The sequence below is a fragment of the Fukomys damarensis genome, unplaced genomic scaffold (assembly GCF_012274545.1).
Source record: "Fukomys damarensis isolate Sample0158 unplaced genomic scaffold, DMR_v1.0_HiC HiC_scaffold_37, whole genome shotgun sequence".
NCBI lineage: Eukaryota > Metazoa > Chordata > Mammalia > Rodentia > Bathyergidae > Fukomys > Fukomys damarensis.
In genome coordinates this window covers 1,846,259-1,846,570 of record NW_022900949.1, presented here as the reverse complement: position 1 = coordinate 1,846,570, position 312 = coordinate 1,846,259, and the positions used below count along the sequence as shown (strand labels likewise).

The 312-nt window shown below is 65.1% G+C and overlaps 2 protein-coding genes across 3 annotated transcripts in view; both read left to right on the top strand.

Moving 5' to 3' along the window:
- The window catches only part of Isyna1 (inositol-3-phosphate synthase 1), a 3,053-nt gene extending 2,814 nt beyond the window's left edge, over window positions 1-239 (top strand). Inside the window, 1 exon segment of the mRNA XM_010606537.3 lies at window positions 62-239. Within this exon segment, the coding sequence (XP_010604839.1) occupies window positions 62-239 (178 nt within the window).
- Window positions 7-312, top strand: part of Lrrc25 (leucine rich repeat containing 25) — an 18,932-nt gene continuing 18,626 nt past the window's right edge. For both annotated transcript variants that reach the window (XM_010606471.1, XM_033759487.1), the window contains exon 1: window positions 7-154. The gene's annotated coding sequence lies outside the window, so the exon portion shown is untranslated. The remainder of the gene's footprint in view (window positions 155-312) is intronic.

The window sequence follows — 312 nt, the reverse complement described above, 5'->3', positions numbered from 1 at the left end:
GCCCCGTAACATCCAATCCTCTCTGGCCCCCGAATAAAGCCAGTGCGCCCCCTCCGCCAAGCCCCGCCTGCGGGTCTCGCATCGCTGCCATTCCACCCTCGGCCCCGGGCCCATCCCACCCCCAGGCTGTGGGCGGCGCGGAGTCGGAGACCAGGTACCAAAAACCGAAACGAATTCCGTTTATTGAGAGATCCAAGGGCGATCGTAGGCCAGGCCCGCCAGGGAAAGAACGTCCCTGAGGTCCTTGCGTTTTTTAAAAAGTCCTTCTTGCGGGGCTCCGGGCCGTCCCCGCCCGGCGGGCCAAGTGTCCGG